The sequence below is a fragment of the Ascaphus truei genome, chromosome 1 (assembly GCF_040206685.1).
Source record: "Ascaphus truei isolate aAscTru1 chromosome 1, aAscTru1.hap1, whole genome shotgun sequence".
In the NCBI taxonomy this organism is placed as follows: Eukaryota; Metazoa; Chordata; class Amphibia; order Anura; family Ascaphidae; genus Ascaphus; species Ascaphus truei.
Genome location: NC_134483.1, coordinates 150,268,092 through 150,284,126, shown reverse-complemented (window position 1 = coordinate 150,284,126; position 16,035 = coordinate 150,268,092). Strand labels below are relative to the sequence as shown.

The 16,035-nt window shown below is 39.4% G+C and overlaps 1 protein-coding gene across 11 annotated transcripts in view; it reads right to left on the bottom strand.

Annotated features, from left to right (window-relative positions):
* Positions 1 to 16,035, bottom strand: part of NFIB (nuclear factor I B) — a 455,016-nt gene that overhangs the window by 84,191 nt on the left and 354,790 nt on the right. For all 11 annotated transcript variants that reach the window (XM_075595945.1, XM_075596019.1, XM_075595955.1 and 8 more), the window contains 2 exons: positions 15,564 to 15,684; positions 14,166 to 14,284 (listed from right to left, as the gene is read on the bottom strand). In XM_075595945.1, coding sequence (XP_075452060.1) covers positions 14,166 to 14,284; positions 15,564 to 15,684 — 240 coding nt within the window. The remainder of the gene's footprint in view (positions 1 to 14,165; positions 14,285 to 15,563; positions 15,685 to 16,035) is intronic.

Genomic DNA, 16,035 nt, shown 5'->3' with positions numbered 1-16,035 from the left:
CTGCTCTATCGGGTACTTTGCAATAAAACTCCAACATTTGATTCCTTAACATGACAGTACTTGAGGAGGAGTGGTAAGAAGGGGGGGAGGGGAAAAGGGGGGAGGGGAAAAGGGGGAGGGGGAAAGGTAATAACACTTTAGTGGTCAAGAGGCCAGCATCCTACAGCGATAGACTGAAGGGGTCATTTTACATCTTATGAACAATCACTGTTCATTTGCTTTGCTTGTGTTTTCACCCAGCAAGTCATATTTTATTTATTCTAACTCCGCGTGAGATAGTTGCAGAACACAAAAAACAACAATAGTACAAAATTAATTTTCATAAAGAAAACCTGTTTTGTATCATCACTTTGATATATTTGACACATTTCTGTCAACAAGACTGCTTACATAGCCCTCTGTCTTTTGTTCCAATCAATTTAAATATTTGGATTTGCAATGTTTAGATAGGAAGGCTGGAGGGTGTAAGTGTTCCTAACAGCTAAGCTTGATGATTATACTGCAATGTTCAAACTGGTACGTGCTGACTCCTTTTATACTGTTTTAAAGGGCCATTTTGTAGCTAAAGAATTGTGATGAATTATAATTAAAGTTGATTTATACTTTATATACCCTTGAGTGCCCTATTTTTGAGAGGTTTCCCTCCCCTCCCTTCTCTCTTGGGGATTTTTCTCCTTCCTGAATAAGCTATACTTATGGGTCTTACCAAATCATCTACTTCCCACATTGATACATTTTTATCATAATATCTTATGAGTGGAGTGCACATCTGAAGTCCACTGGTGCCAGAAATCAGCACTTTCGAAAGATTTATATAAATATTGCACGCCATCCTGTTCTGCTTTCATATTTTGTTCAGTAATTCTCACAATAAGCATTCATTTGCTAACGGCTCATATGATCACCAATTGTCACTGCAGGGTAGAGAGGCTGCACGTTTACGTTATCAGGGGTAGAACATTATACCCTGTGCATCCAGAGTGGCCGCGATGCATTCCAGGACAGTGCATTGCTGGCCACACTGTCTGTGAAGGGTTAAGAGCTGTCCCTGTTTTTAACATGTGGTGAATGAGGATACAAAGGCTTCTTTTTTTTAGTCACTACCCACCAGTGAATTGCTAGAAAAGTCACTGGGACAAAAGTGAAAGTTTAACCAAATATTTGTCTCGAGTGCTGTCAAACTTCTCCCAGTGTGTTGTCTGCTTTTGATAAAACATCCAGCCATTATTGTCTGCAGAAATGGACAAGTGTACTAATGGCCTATATACGTTGCCTCTGAATGCCATATTGTGTCCGTCTCGGGCTGTCACGAGACTGTCAGTAACAGAATACCTTCACGAGACACAATTACTTCATTCTGCTGTGTGTAGGGCATCACAAAAGAGAGAATATATAAAAGATTGCATTTCATTCCAAATCAAGGGGGGAAATGTGGCAATTAATTCCTGTATGAAAACATGCAGAGAAATACTTGCCATTCGTGCAAAATAATATGAAATAAAAGTCGTGTTGAAAGAATGAACAAGCTGCTTGCGTTTCACTATGTGCTCATACAGTATGTTTGGTGCTTTGCATCTACAATATATAGGGAGGCCAAGGAAAATACCTTTGCTTGGTCATATTTCTGCGACATTGTTGTGTCAAAAGATGGGGTTATGACCTAGAAGTTTTTCTTTCTAATTACATGACTTAAACATTAGCGACTCTTTGCTTTTAACAATGGAAAATGAGCAAAATCGTTTGTGAAACAAAGGGTGACAACTGTGCACATCTCTAATTATTGCATTATTTTTAAACTTGATATGAGTCCCCGACTAAAGTGCAAAAAATCTGAGCAATCTCTCAGGATGAGACAATTGCAAAGGCTGCTAATGAAAGGAGGAGGTAGTAGTACAATTACAAAGGTGTCCGGGCAGTTGAAGTATAACCCCATACAGGTATATTTCGGTCTGTGTGTGTTACATACAGTATTTACATGCTTTCCCCATTTGTGAAAATCTCCTATGTGTTGGATAAAAGGGACTAGGTCGTCTACATAGTGGGATTATCATTCCAGTAGGTACTGTAGATCTATAGAATGTTAGAGATTATGGGGTTGGCGATATTTACTAGTCACTGGCTAAGAATAACTGGGGCAAATCCAGTGAAAAATTTTTTCTCATAGAACTTTTTCTTTTGCGCTTGTCTTGCCCCAGCTTTGCAGACTTTAACAAAAACAAAAAACCCAGAAGAGTCAATATCACTACAGTATGTGTTTTTGTAGTACAGCACATTTGGAAGGTCTTTAGTACTGACTCTAACTAGAAGGTTCCAGGTATCTGGGTGCCCCTTCTTTAACGTTACCTTTAGTTTGCCATGAGAGGTTGAGGAGATGGCACTGTTACATACAGTATATTAACTAACCCAGGGTAGCTGTTTGGGAATGAATTATCCCACAAAGGTGAAATTGGACACTTCAGTTAGGACTGTTAGTATACTTTATACATAGTAATAATAGGTGCATGATCTGTTCCCCAGATTACACTGCATTCTGTCTACTTCTTATATTCCACCTTCACTTATTAGCATGTGATCTTGGTCCAATGTAAACTTATATATAAAAAAAAACAATAGGAAGCAGCAATTCAGGCTATTTTTACTTGCCTGCTGTGTGCTCTCCTTTGTACAATGAACACTAATGGTTCAGAGCAATGAATTGCAGGAATCTCTGACAGTGATCGCTTGATGCAACATTTCTCTGAATAGAGAAAACCTTACAGTGATTAATAGCTGTCTGAAGGGCGTAACTTGGGAGTATAAAGCAACAGGGTTACAATACAAAATCAGCATTTCAGGCAATGGTCTGCCGATGTGTAACTCTGCTGTTACTTAGTGGATAGATCCTCATAAGTGAGCTAATAATGTCAAATGACGTTATTACCTAATTAGGTAACGGACATTATTTATCCGCCATCTAACAGGATCCTCAAAGGTAAAATGCATAAATAAGGTCCTTTAGCAAAACCACCATCCTCACGTTATCTGTAGGAACGGGGATGATCTTAGTGCTGGGACTCATTTTCCAAAACACTGCACATGCACATTGGTCACACAAGGTAGTGTTATTATCAGAGATTTTCACGTGCGTTACCAAAAGCTAATGCAAATCTAGTTGTAATATTAGAAATTTACAATTTTTCACTTAATTATATGGTATATAATGTAAAAAATAGTTTAAAAAGGGTGGGTGTACAATAATGTATATCTATACATACCTCAACAATATAAATGAATATATAATTTATATTAACGTACAATTAAAAAAAAAAAACAAAGGAAGGACAACCTTCATTTATTTTAAATCTACAATCATTTAAAAAATATATATAATTATTATTGCTGAGGTATGTATGGATATACATTATTGTACAGCCCCACTTTATACAGTCATTATTACATTATATACCATATCAGCTCACACAAGCATATCGCCTTAGTCACTAACAAACATAATATAGTTTATGATGTGTTTCAGACATTTATATGATCCATAATAGATATCTTTGTGTGACACACGTAACTTTTTGTAACAAAAGGGTTAAGTCCTAAACGCATTACATTGCTTTTATGTTATTCCCAGAAATAACCAGGGTCTGGATGTGAGTAAAGGCAGCTTTTGGAAGACGCTAAATATCATAGCGTTATTCCAATGTGCTAACAGTAACTAACATGTCTGAGGATCTCCATTGTTAGGTAAACTGCACATTACCATATGATTTGCATATGAGTAAGCCTAAGGTCCATTGAAATGTATTGATCCACTACATATAAGGAAAATGCCAGGATATCGTAGTGTTAAGCACCTTTGGGGATATGGGTTACGGATCTGGATACGTTAAATTGAGATAACAGAACACTGAGAAATTAGCGACCTTCTGAGTTTCTGCTCCTTCTTGAGTCTCAGATTTTTATAAGGCGACGACTCGGATATTTACAACTGCTCTGTTCTGCTTTTGTCATTTCAACGGTAGGGGTACTAACCATGCAATGTGCCCTCTGACCCCTCCATGTTTCTCTGCTGCTTCCTATTATTTCAATGGAATCTTTTCTTCAATGACTAGTTTACTTGTCAAAGTTGATTTTGCAACACGAAAAGAAAATAACTGATTAGCTAACGTGGGCAGGAAGATCATTTAACTTGGCACACTCCTAGCTGAAGAATAGTTTGCTTCTGAATTTCTGATGAGATGAATGCATTTCGGAGACTCGGTTCAAGCCCTTTCTTGCATAACAGGCTCGCATTACTGTCAGGATAGGATACACATGCCTGGGCCTTCGTGGGCCATAAATTTCCCGGCACCACATCAAAGTGATCAGGCTTATGTAAATAATAAAAAAAAAAGTCAGATCAACGGATCCCTCAGCAAGGAACTCTATCTGGAGGGGAGGCAGAAGGGAGCTGGTGTGAGGCACGGCGTATGGATCGACAGCTTGCGCAAATGGTGCTCCAGATGTATATCTGCTTGACTCAGCCCGAGGCACCTCGGATGGACTCTGATGTGCTAAAATGCTGCGGGGAGGGAAAGTGTGCAGCAACGTGTTTTACGGGAGCTCTTAATTAAACTGTTGTTCGCTTCCAAAAGGACCTTAGGAAACACTAATGAGACATGAGTTTGGGCAATTTCCTCATCAAAGCAATAAAAAAAAAAAAAAAAAAGCCCCCTCTTCCTCTGCCTGCAGCTAACCCCGGTAGCTCCCTCGATAGACATCACATGGTCAGCCAAGTGCCTCTAGCCACCTGTTAGGGGAACGTCACAGCAGTCAACTAGTGATATGGGGAAAGTTCAAACATCCCCAGTAACACCTGCTCACTCCATACACCTGCTTGGTGTCCTGCAAACAGAGAAGCATATGTTCACTTTGCTGATGTTCATTGAGGTTACAATTATGAATAGGATTCCTGCACATGGATCGTAGCTGTGCAAAAAGGCACAGTCACACATAACCACATATGTTGGTGTTGCAAGGGTTAGTGTTGGAGTGCTCAGCTGTGTAGCAGCTTCCCTACTAATTCTGATTTTTTTAAATATTGTAGCTTGTGATTAATGGCTTATCAGATTTATGCCTTAGATTTTAATTCTGAACAGCACAACACCAAATGTCCCACAGCAGATTTGACCATTATGTATATGATCACCCTGAAAAGGGAAAGTGAAGGTGATTAAAAATAATGAGTGTGTGGATACAACAGTAAATTGATAAGACATCTTCCGTATGTGCCTCTTGTTGTCAATAGATCAACCTACTTTATCCTGCTGATCGCATTGATCAGTTTATGGAGAGAATTAGGGAACAATTAAATGATGCACGAATTATAATGGCATGTATCAAATTTGATATTGGTGCTCGTCACGTCTCCCTTTGAAATGATAATATACTCTGAAACCTTTTTAGCATTTTACATGCTGCTAAAAAACCTAAAGTATACAACAATATCTAAAAAAAATATATACTAATAGCACAATGAAAATAAACCAACAGAAATATCATTATAGTGCATAGTAGCTTTTTAAAGGTTCTGTCCAAGCGTTTTTAAGGGGGGGGGGGGGAATAAGTTTGAAGCAGAGTGTCCGTAGGGTGTGGCGGTATCTCTCACAAGTTTAAATATTCTGGTCACCTGGGCCAATAGGAAGCCCAAAGGGATGACATCAGGGCTTCCTATTGGCCAACATGGTAAGGGACACTTAAGTCACCATTTCGAGAACCCAAACTAGCCCTGCCAGAACTGCTACCGGCACACCCAAAGGAGGTAAGTATCTTGGGAAGCAGGGAATCCCCGGAGCTGAAATCAACGCGGTACCGCTCCGAAGACCCACTGCTTCAATCCTATTACAAAACAAAAAATGTACCGCTTGAACTGAACCTATAAAATCGATTGTTATAGACAGCACATTTAAATACATCAGCTTCCTTTGCAGGTATGTATGCAAGTAATCAACCTCACACTGATGAGACCCAAAAGGTCAAAACAGCTCTCTGTTAGCAGGCTTACTGGCTATGCACTTAACTAACCCAGGCTGTGCTGAAAAGCTGTGCTATACAGCAGGCGTAAGCTTATAGGCTTCCATGTTAAAATTGTACTAAAGGCAACAGGTGACTGTAAATGCTGATTTGCATGTCATTACCCAGAATCCCTTTCTGCCGTGTAAGCATTGCATGCTAGGTTGCACACCTGTCTGAGACATGTGAATGTGCTCACACATGGTATTTTTATTTGCTGTGCAAGTACATATGAAACTTCTGCAGTTACAATTCATAACCAACTTTAAAATAAAAAAAAAGGCTTTTGTCTTTTTATTGTCTCTCTTTGGAAAACTAAGGAATGGCAATATAAATCGAAGCATATAAAGAATGTTTTGTGCAAAGTTTACTGACCGACAGTGAATGCACCTTTAAAATACTTTCACGAATATTCACATATCTCAGTCTTCGCATCTACTCAAGAGTGTGTAGCAGACATGATGAGGCTGTGTAGCTCTATCTAAAGAGGTGATTAAAATAGTTCCTTGCACATATGACAAGGCATATGGACTTGATCCCTTAACAGTTGTTGGATGATGTCATATCAACCATGAGTAATTAACTGTCAGGATGAAAAAAGATATATGTTTGTTTAATTTCAACCCTATCTAAAAGAGAACCCTTTGAAAATAGAACACCACAAGAACATTGCATGGAAGGTGTGGGGTAGCAGCTGAGGTACCCTGTTATAGCGTTTTAATTAACCACTTCATGGCAAGATGGGGCTGAGAAAGCAATTCATCGCAGACCCCACTGGACAGACAGAGTTAACCCCTTCACTTCCAGGCACCTCTCACAGCAAAAAAATAGACATGCTCCAGTTTTGTAGAGAGTCAGAGCTGCTAAAATGAAATTATTTGGATTACTTTTAGTTTAGTATTTTTTTAATTTGCATCATATAAGCCTCTTTCTGAGCCACTGTCACATCATTGTATTAATCCGAACTCTTTAGCTATGAAGCAAATTTGACTTTATTGTCAGCCGTAGTGCTGGGGCATTGATAAATGATCCCCCCAAAATAGGCATCAATCATAGTGAAAGATAGCTGGCATACCGCACTATTCATGGAAGTCTTGGGTCCTGGTTTAACATTTCCAATGAACATCGTGCCAATATTTTTTTCACTGACAAAATATAGGGACTTTGCATTTTAATGTCAACCACTCCGTATCTTTATTGTAATGGCTCTCATTAAAAGAAAAAAAAAACACTCGGGATGCTTTCAGAAAAACATAACTATGTATCATGTCTGGTCCCACTGTAAACATAGTTTGTCTCAGCAAAGAGGTATGTACAATATGTAACAAAGTTGATACTTAAGTTTCTAACATTAGATGCAGCCACAAAGGATAAAACATTTGTGTAATTTGACAGTACACAGACTCCAGGAAGCTGCTACATATCCCATTTTCTTTAGGTCATATTTATGATTGCTATCTTAATTAAACAATTCTCTCTCTCTCTCTCTCTCTCTCTCTCTCTCTCTCTCTCTCTCTCTCTCTCTCTCTCTCTCTCGATGTTGAGACAGTAGCCACAGTTCATCTAGAGATGCAATAGTATTAATAGTATTTGTCTTGCCAGTCTACTATTTAAGAATAATTATTAATCAGTTGAAAAATGTAAGTAAAAAAAAAGGTGATGTAATCATATGGAAGGAAGAACTAAAAGTGATTTGCTAGTGTATGTTTCTAAGAGTAAATGATCCTTCGGCACATGAAATGGCACTACTGTTATTAATACAGTAATTGGATTTTTCCCCAATGACTCATGAGTTCAGGCTCCAAAAAAAATGCAAAGTTTACAATGCATGTAAAGTGTACAATGGTGCTTTCCACTTCTGCACATCTTTCCTCTGCTCTGCATCGCAGGTGTGGAGGAGAAGCATTGAAGAGATGAAAGCAGAATCTCTGGCCGGCTCTTGCTTCTTGCTCAGTGTGAGGCCTTGTAGCAGCACAGTTGTCCCATAATTTACTGTTCCAGTACATTGGGGGAATGCATTAATCACTGCAGATAAGCGGCATCCAAATACGTGTCACATAGAGGATGCAGTGCTTATATATAACCCTTCGTGCCAAACTGTGAGTGGCCACAGCTTGCCATGGACACCCTACATCGATCACACGGACGGGACGTCCTCATCTTTTCACTACCACCGCAAGCCTTGGCTCTCCGAGAGCCGTGGCTGCGATCACTTCTAGATGCAAGCGAATCTGGTCCAATGTTCAGGGAGCGTCATAACTAATTTCTCAACATGACAATGAATAAAGACTATCACGGATAAAAGCTAACAATATTAGTATAAGAATACTTATTTGAATCTTCATAACTATCTCAATCTTCAAGCACATACCCCCACTATGTCAGATTCAAAAGACTTGAGTTTAACAAAGAAAACATCTGTGTCATTCATGAAGAATCCTATACGTTTCACTGGTTCAGGTTTCCTTCAATAAGGACGTTTGAATGGCTAAATGTACTGTACGATTACTTTTATTCCAGTGTTAGCATCCAGTATAACGTTGATGAATTGCTATGTAATTGCATGGAAACAATAAGAAGTCATATTCATTTCAGGAAAGGAAATCACTGCAAGCACCCTTCCTCTAAAATACCCTAGTATCCTATGACAGAATTGGCCATAATAGCAGACAGCTATTTTTTGTCCAGGTAAGCCGTAAATCAATTTAATTAAAACAGACATTAAATATTTAAACAAAAAAAAAAAGCTACGGAACAATAAGAGACTAATTAAGCGGAACTCACAGTATACTCTAGCTACTTATTAAATATTGGCCTAGGTAAGACTCAACAAGTCTCAAGGGACACACTCCTGGCCATGATTGCTTATTAGTGTAAAAAAAAAAATGACTTGGTCGGTAGAAAAAAATAATCAATATGGTAACCTTAATTGTGAAAGTCAGACAGAGAGAGACTGAAGGAGTTGTAATTGAATACCTGCTCTGCCAGAGGGACTCACAACACATTGCCATATAACACACTGCAGGCCCCAGAGTTTTTGAAGTTTTGGAACAACTACAGTACCGGATCAAATAAACATTGATAAAGATTTCTGCAAAGAAAACAGTCCAGGGTATGTTTTATTTACATTCATTCACACAGTGATCTGTGGCCTGTTGTGGTACTTCTGAGAATTTAAAGTATAACAAGTCCAAGGTTATTATATTTTTACCCAATCCAAACAATGAACTGTGGTTCAAAGGTGATTCTTATGTATGCCCATACCCTTTCTTAGGCCTGGGACATAGTGAATGGAAGCTCGCTGAGGCGGGCTGAGCCGCGCTGAGCAGATGCACAAACCCCCTGCATATGTCATCTGCGCGGCTATAGTTTCCCCTTCCGCATGCGCGCTGATGCGTGCGGAGGCTCAGAAAATTGGAACAGACAGGGAAGTTTAAAATTTGGCGCTCGGGAAAGCGGAAGAGCGGTCACGTGACCGCTCCCATCCAATGGGTGCGGGGGACTAGCCCCACCTCCCGCTCCGCCTCCTGGCACCCCTCCGCTCCGCCTCTGCTCCGCCCCCGCCCCGACCCCAGAGCGCGCTCACTGCCTCGCCTGCAAGGACAGGAAAAAGCTCCATTTTCAGCAGGTGAGGCAGAGCAGGAGCGCGCCTCAGCGAGCTTCAAGTTACTATGTCCCAGGCCTTAGAATAAAATAACGTGAATATGCTCGCAAGATCATACACTGATAGATAATTCCTCAAAATGACGAAGCCAAACTGGCATAGATGTAGTCCACATAAGCTATTACAAGAAGAGCTGCGAATGGTGATTTATGTACCACAAAATATTTTTTGCAGGTTAAAGAAGTAATCCAAGCAATATCCTACATGTGGTTTTTTTTTTTTTTCTCTTTTTAATAAATCAGCCCTGCAGGATTAGATAATACTTACTACCGTTCTTTTAAATTCTATTCTTAATGCATTTTTTAATGAGTATTAACATCCTTGGAATCCTTTGATTTCTATAGCAGATTTTAGCACACTTCCCCAGCAGTGCAAGATCTTTGTAACACTTTCCTGTTTGTGATCACTTGTTGCCAATATTCCCAGCAGTTTGAGCTGCAAACTGTAACAATAGATAATGTTACCTTAGTAATATAGGAATACATTGTAGCTGCTGAGTTACACTGACTGAAGGATTGACTTGAAACTAAAAAGGCAGCCATTCAGTGAACCCTGGGAAGCGGGATTTGCTGATCAATCACAGGAGAATGAATGAATCGGTAACATAGGTAATTAGTTTTCAATAAAGGTAATCAAATGCTGCGTATATTAAAATATATGAATATTTTTTTAAGCTGCTTGGACTGCCTTTTTAACTGGTTAGGAAGATTTTAATACTTCACTGACAAAGAACAAACCTGATTTTGACTTGTAGGCTCTTTTGTTATGAACATCTTTATTATTATTATTTGTTAGAAAATAACACTATGTTACTCAAACTAAACATTTCAACTGAAAATAACACGACTTTTTGCATTAATAAATCGGCTGCTTTAAATTCCAGTTCATATTTGTTAAAAATGTCCCACGGTAGAAAAATCTACTTTTCTTTTGTTTTTATTCAAAATCCTCTCAACAAAACTGGTGAAAAACACATCAGATGTTGTAAAAAAAAAAAAAAAAGAAGAAGTGAATTCCTTCGAAACAATGATTCTTTTTTTCGTCTCTAAACCCCGGAGTTGGTTTTTATAAACAAATCCTCTCGTTAGTTTGGTATCTTGCAGACTCTGATAAAAAAAGGCCCTTTTCTGCAAATCACTTCATTAACTCCTCTCTTCCTATATTGGATTTTTTTGTATTTACCATTCAGTAGAAGGTAGCATGGCCATGCTAATAGCTTCAAAAGTCCATTACAATTGATCAGTAAAAGCAATGAAGTTAGAGTACCAATATTCTTCAGAGTAGTCTCATTTAATCTAATTAGAGAAAATGCAATATATTTTCTTAGGGGAAGAAGAAAAAAACTGGGACATCCATATACTGTAGATGCAATATTTAACTCCTTCAGTGCCAGAGGCCTTTAAAGCATTGACAGAAATAACCAAGTGTAAAGTGTTTTATGCACGAAGGTAAAAGTGGTGCAACTCTATGGCAAACGTTTACACGAAGGCGTTTCTTTATCCCGGCTGTACAATGGAGGCATTACAACTAAAGGGACTTTCACCTCTGATAAATGCCATATTTTTGCATCACTTCTGCATCAATTCTGCAGCCGATAGATTTTGATAAATGACTTAAAGATGTATAACAAGAAAATAAATCCTAATGGAAGAAGTGCGCTTTGGCAGAGTTTTGCAGCAGGAATTAAGAATTTGTGCAACGTTAAAATGTCGAAACACAATCCAGCAAGAATGCAACATATCCTCACGTGCAAACAGCCCGACGGTGACACGTATAAAAGCACTTTAGAAATACAAGCATTCTGGTTTCATCATTTTCTTATATACCTCACTCAGAAAAGGGATTGCCCTGACCTAAGCTGAGAACAGTCACAACTACAACTCATTTAAAGCAGAAATCCTTCATTCCTAAAGTGAAATTGTAAAAAAAAAGAGGGGAAGTTTGAATATTTTGAACACAAGTGTAATGTTCTCTGTTTTCTGAAAAACTAGTATAAAACTCAGGGGCAAAAAAATAAATATTCATTCAAATCCTCTAACAACTCATATGAAATGTCACTGATAATCATATAATACAAATGTGTGTTGGATTACTTTTTGAGATTGGTTACATGTGAATTCCCCAGGGACAGTATATCAAAGCGCCCTCAGAAAACAAAACTGCTCCCACTGGCATATTTACAGCTTCCGCCGTAATGAACTAATTCCCGGGGCCTGGTCAGCAGGCGAATACATTGCAGCCCTGGCGACTAAGCTGACTGACCAGTTAGTCCCTCCTGTGACCGGCTACAGCGCCCTGTCATGTTCTGCTCTGTCAGTCAGCAGTGCGCCGCTTACTCCAGCTGGGAAGGGGAGCGAAGAGCGCAGGGAGGGAGCAAGGTGCGAGGGGGGAGGAGGCAGAGATGGATGGAGTGAGGAGTAGCGCTCCGAGACTCATTTCAGCAAGGGCAGCAAACTTATGTCAGTGGGAGTTTCTGTGTGTGTGTGCCTGTCAGTGTCTGCCTGTCAGTGTGCGTGTGTCAGTCAGTGTGTCTGTCATGTGTCTACGCAGATACACAGCGACACACACAGCCGCCAACGGGTGGGAGGTAGGGGAGAGTGCCGTGACAGCCCCCAATACCCCCTACCTCTTTACCAAACTCTGGTTCCTGAGAATCCTGTCTTGCTCCAGATACTGTATTTTTACATATTTTTGCCCACCGCCGAGCTTCTGCTTGTTTATGCTTCCGTTTTGCCACACTTGTGTAACAGGGAGAATCTTATAACTAACCCTCCCACCGAGTAACCTAAACACCTTGTAGAAATGGGGCTCCCTAAAGCTTTGCAGTTCATAAGACACTGGCTCAGGCATGTTCATTCAGCTATTCTCTCGGTAAGATGCTTTATCCCACTGTCAATATTTGAAAGATGGGTTTCTAATGATGAAGTACTCAGAGAATTTGTCATGCATGTCTTAACTTATGAGAAACAGCTATTATAATACTAAATGGATAATGCAATTAAATAACTGCTAGAAAAAGGAACCCATTAAAGTCAAAAGATTACTTTAATGGTGTCAATAATGCCATACCAAGTGTGCTTTGCTGAAAGGAATACAATAGCTTGCCTTTGCTTTCCTTCAGCAAACTGTCTTACAAATGAAAACATGTTTACAGGCTTTATAAAAACAACATCCTTTGTCAAATATTAATTAAGAAACTCTAAAGCATAATAAGTGCGAAGTGTCAGTAATCCTAAAGCATCTTATCTCACGGAGGAAGTGTGGCGAGGAATGATTATATCAACAGATTATTTGCTAGCAAATACAGACAGGAACATAATTGCCATTAAAACTGCCTATTTATAGTAACCTTTTTTTGTGCAAATTAGTATATTCTCACAACAGTGACAAGTTAAACCAGCCATTCTGAACCAGCGTTCTGTGTCACTCTAACGTGCCTCAAACTCATCACAATGGGTCTACTGTACATAGGGAAGATACAGTATTAAGAAATAAACTCACTGAACTTTTACAATTCTGTTACTGGAAATGTAAAATGAGAGGAATTTAGAGAATTCAATCCGTCTTTGCTTCCTTCTCATGCGCAGTTTGCGTTTCAATGGATTTCTGCATCTACTACATAATGTATGTGTACCCCCCTTCCATTTCTGACAGTACAATTATGCACAGCAGGACCCATTTATTTTATTTTGGCAGGAAATACACCTTTGCTTTATTGTATGTCCTCCAGAAAAACACATCTGATCAATCGACTGAAAGGGCACATTAGAAAGTTGTGGGAGAGTGGAAAAAATACAATTTTGAAGTTTAGACGTTCTTGGGAATAACTTTCATTACCTGTGTATGGTAGAAGCTTATTAAGCACAGAAACCAGTTGCTGACCAAATCTACCCAAAGTTATTCTGTACTTTCAATAATAAGTATAGGTCAGGTGATGGGCGGAGATGTGTGTCAGGCATGAGATACCAGCATGTACCAGCAGCCTGTCACTATGCCTTTGCTGGTACTTCCGCCTCTTGATAAGAATAAACTTAAGTTCGCTTGGAGTAGTGTAGGTAATGATAAACACTTTACACAATAATAACTAACACTGGTTGAACATTACACATAAAATAAGTCTCATAGACATAGATGTACTTTCTCTAATGACTTATAAACTCATCACACTTGTGCCATTCAAACAATAACTACTAAAATGTTTCACATTCTGCAGTATACAAAAGCAGGTTTATTAATAACTTGCCTGTAAATATATGGTCCTAGTTTTTTACCATGTACGACAAAGACATTTTTTTTTTTTTACCTTTTTCTTATAATAATTGTAATCATTGTATTATCACCATATTACCTCTTAGAGGTCTGTAATTTGGCTCTATGAAACTATTGTGTGTAGTGTATGTGTTGCATGTCCAACACGAGTTACATGTGTGCTACACAATGTGATGATGTGCTCTTTATTTACCTTGATCTCTGTCATGCCATGTCCGACTTCCAGATGCTGGTGAGTTTGGAGAAGGGTAAAAATCCCCTGTTGGGCTTGGTTCCATGTTCTCATCTATAGAAATGGTCTTGGGTCTTTTGCTATGAATGGAACAAACAGAGGTTTCCTTCTTTGATATTTCTGGTTACCATTTATTTTACAAGTGCACTCAGACCTCATGGCTACACTTTTGCCAGCATTGCCATTAGCATTAATCCCGCCCTGGCTAGGTTAGCCTGCAATGTCCCCTCTGACATTAACCAAAGTGAAGCTGGAGATATATCAATGCAAAGGAAAGTGTGTGTTGGCACCGGGCTGCATTTTGTACTCTTGGTTGTCATGCATAAGAAGCCATGCTGCGGTCATTTCTTACATTTGGTGCTGGCTATTAAGCAGTGACGTCTATTCTGCCTTAAATCTGACACAGAAATGGAGCAACATAGTGTAGGCACAGCGTTTGATACATCCTATTGTAATATGTGCCCCCAGGTAGTGCCTCCTACTGACACTCCACAAATCGCAACACTGTGCACATGGGCCAGAAAATATAATTGGCTACGTTGGTACAAAAATATGTATCTCTTCATGTCCATGCACATTGATCTCTCTCTCGATCTCTCTCTCTCTCTCTCTCTCTCTCCTCCTGAGAATCTGTTTGACATTTTTAGATTCCTGGAGACAAAATAAATCTGGCTGCGGTTTCCGTCATAAGAAACAATAGTCTAGAATCAGTGATGCTCAACTCCAGTCCTCAAGCCCCCCTAACAGGTCAGGTTTTTAGGCTATCCCAGCTTCAGCACAGGTGGCTTAATCAGAGGCTCAGTCAAAGACTGAGCATGTGATTGAGCCACCTGCGCTGAAGCAGGGACGGATTGATCCACATGTGCTGAAGCTGGGATAGCCTGAAAACCTGGCCGGTTCGGGCGGGAGTAGCTTAGGAACTGGAGTTGGGTACCCCTGGCCGAGATATCTAATGATTACATTGAATCTTACACCCACCTGCTAACTCCCTTATCAGCAGTGTGACAATGATGCAGGTGAGCATTTCTTCAGCTTTTACTCCGTAAGACCATCGCTGGTACAGTAGTAGGTCAGCAAAAGAAAGTACAAAACTATGAAGGATCATTATCACACTGTTGACCAGGACCCAGTTGGCAGGTACAGTATGGCTTATAAGGAGCACGTCCAAAAAATGAATACAATGTTCTGAATACATTACTAGTGCTCTCCAATCTTGTAAATCCTGTAAATCAGATACCAGTGAGTGTTTGTGGAAAAGCAACAGCTGTGTCATTGCAGCGCTGCAGCATTCTTGACTATTAACCAATATCCCCTGCAGCTTTTATGACTCTTCCCGCCTCTGTCCCTTTCCCTCTTTACCTGCTTGGTGGAGAGGACAGTGACCTCTGTAAGCTGACCGCCGAGTTCATGTCGTGATAGTATGGCTGGCTAAGCGGCTCTCCAATTGGGAAATTCACTCCAGTACCCTGGGTTATGGGTGCTGAAAGGCAAAAAGAACAACGGTGACAGGTAGTTATCACAGGCTTTCAGGATACACATTTAAAACTTTCAATCATTTTTTAAAAATTATTTTCAAGTTAAAAAAAATTTGTTCATTGCTATCTAAACGATTCTTCCCTTTTAATCTTTCACTGATTTTTGCCTTAATTTTTTTATCAACTGTAAAAAAAAAGACTCATTTGTTTTGATGAATGTCATTTCTTCTGAAAATATTATGCAAATAAAACATGTTGATGATTAGAAATTAGTATTTTTTTTTAAAGCAACTGGACATTTAAACCCCCTCAGTAATGGAGAGACCATTATGGTCTTAATCATTCATGTATAAAAC